The following is a 1,899-nucleotide window of genomic DNA, read 5'->3' as shown; positions in this document are numbered from 1 at the left end:
ATAGCGTGGAATTAAGTAATAGAAATTTCAACCTAGAAATTTTTATTCTCCTAAACATTAGGTTCAAATTGAGGGAGAAAAATACTAGGGATAATGCTACTATCAGCTCCTAAGGATATGCTCAGGATTTCAATTTAGGCTGTTGTTCCTCTAGCTATGCCAATTATTTTTAATTCAAATGACAATAGAAAATACATTACCTTGAGGAAAATTAGAGCTAGCTGTAAATCTTCACTGGATAAGGAATGTAAACGAGAATAAAAGATGGTCCTCCAAAACTCCCCCAATGGGAACTTGGTGTTGGTGCCACTTCTTGCAAGGGCACTGGCTAACTCTTCTATTAATGGATGTACTTTTGGAAGCAATGCCTTACATGTCTGAATATAAGAAAAAAGAAAAGAAATAATAGATAGACTGTATAGCCATATTCTAACATTTTATATCTGGGAAATCATATGATATGCTAGAGGTAGGAATTATAGAATTGGCTGTTTGCCTCTTCAGTCCACTTTCTTCTATATTTTGGATTGTATTTTATACCTATGTCTAAAGAAAGCTTTTCTCAATAAACTGCTATATTACCTATCAAAATTCAATTTTTCAATGAACAACAAAAATATACAAAAAAAATAAAGCAAACAGCATTTCAAGGTCCCAGTTATATAGGGTTATTGCATCTCTACAGAGACAGGATACATATATGTCACGTTGTATTTCTATTATATATCTACAGCATGGCATCATTAATATAACATATTAATGCACAAGATAGAGCTCTTACCTTGAGCACTTCACCAAGAGCTGTATAGTTGCTGGCATCAAGTGTAGAAGAGAGCCAGTCAGGCATATCTGAACATTTCTTCATTAAGACTAAGCGGATCCACAACAAACACGGCCTTATTTTCTTCATAGGCACATTAGCAAGAGTCTTTAATTGTTCCAATGCCATATCATGTACTGGAGAATCACTATACTGTAAAATAGATTTAACAAAAAATATTACTATAAATAAACCAATAATACAGATTGAATATATTCATTTATTCAATATCTTCAAAATCCACACAACAAAAACTTCTGAAGATATAGCAACTCACTCTTTCCAAAATATCCATGACCAATGTTGTTCTCATGATGTCAATAGCCTCTCCCCCTTCTTTGATGGCTAGCAATCTCACAACAGTGTCTTTAAGTACTTCTGGATGTTTCCCAAGGTGTCCTGACCGTACCAAAGCACTGTATCCCAAGATTTCTGAGACCAGCACATCATATAATTCCTGTGCAGCGGGTAAGAAGATAAAGCAAAATGTCTCTTTCTAATTATATAATATACCTGTATGTAATCATCATGATTTCTAGAACCTAAGGGTAATCTTCATCACATCATTCACACATGAGCATCAAGAAAAAAATCAACAAATACACAATCTGAGCCTACACATACTTACATCATCTCTAGTAACTTTGCCATCGAATTCCGTCTTTAGAGTTGTGTAAGTGAACTCTACTGTCTGGTCTTTCTGTTTCAGGATTGTATGAAGGCCAGTGGATATGCCTTCTTTCTTATTGGATGTTAATTTGCATACAAGTGCCTGAATGATTTTTTTCACATTCTCTGGGAGATCTTTACCCTGTAAGACAAATTACAATTAAGATATCATTTCTAAAAGGTGAGGGGTAAACAAATTATAGTCGATGATGTGTACTTTTCATATACAGGAAAAACCCTGTACAATACTGTAAAGAAAATTTTCCAATCATCGCCCATCTTATAAAAAGTGCCATATAATAGTCTACATCATATAATGTCATAGGGAGTACATATATAGGAGTCTCATATGCCAGGCTTAGTTTGGCACCTAAAATCCTATTCACCATGACTGAAGAAGGCCTCGTTTA

At 34.4% G+C, this 1,899-nt stretch overlaps 1 protein-coding gene across 1 annotated transcript in view; it reads right to left on the bottom strand.

The window, feature by feature from the left end:
* Positions 1-1,899, bottom strand: part of LOC119593598 (myb-binding protein 1A-like protein) — a gene marked incomplete in the record, with an annotated part of 20,491 nt that overhangs the window by 15,172 nt on the left and 3,420 nt on the right. Inside the window, 4 exon segments of the mRNA XM_037942552.1 lie at positions 201-377; positions 782-973; positions 1,098-1,277; positions 1,449-1,631. Of these exon segments, the coding sequence (XP_037798480.1) occupies positions 201-377; positions 782-973; positions 1,098-1,277; positions 1,449-1,631 (732 nt within the window).

The sequence above is a fragment of the Penaeus monodon genome, chromosome 32 (assembly GCF_015228065.2).
Source record: "Penaeus monodon isolate SGIC_2016 chromosome 32, NSTDA_Pmon_1, whole genome shotgun sequence".
In the NCBI taxonomy this organism is placed as follows: domain Eukaryota; kingdom Metazoa; phylum Arthropoda; class Malacostraca; order Decapoda; family Penaeidae; genus Penaeus; species Penaeus monodon.
This window is presented reverse-complemented; position numbering and strand designations above follow the sequence as displayed.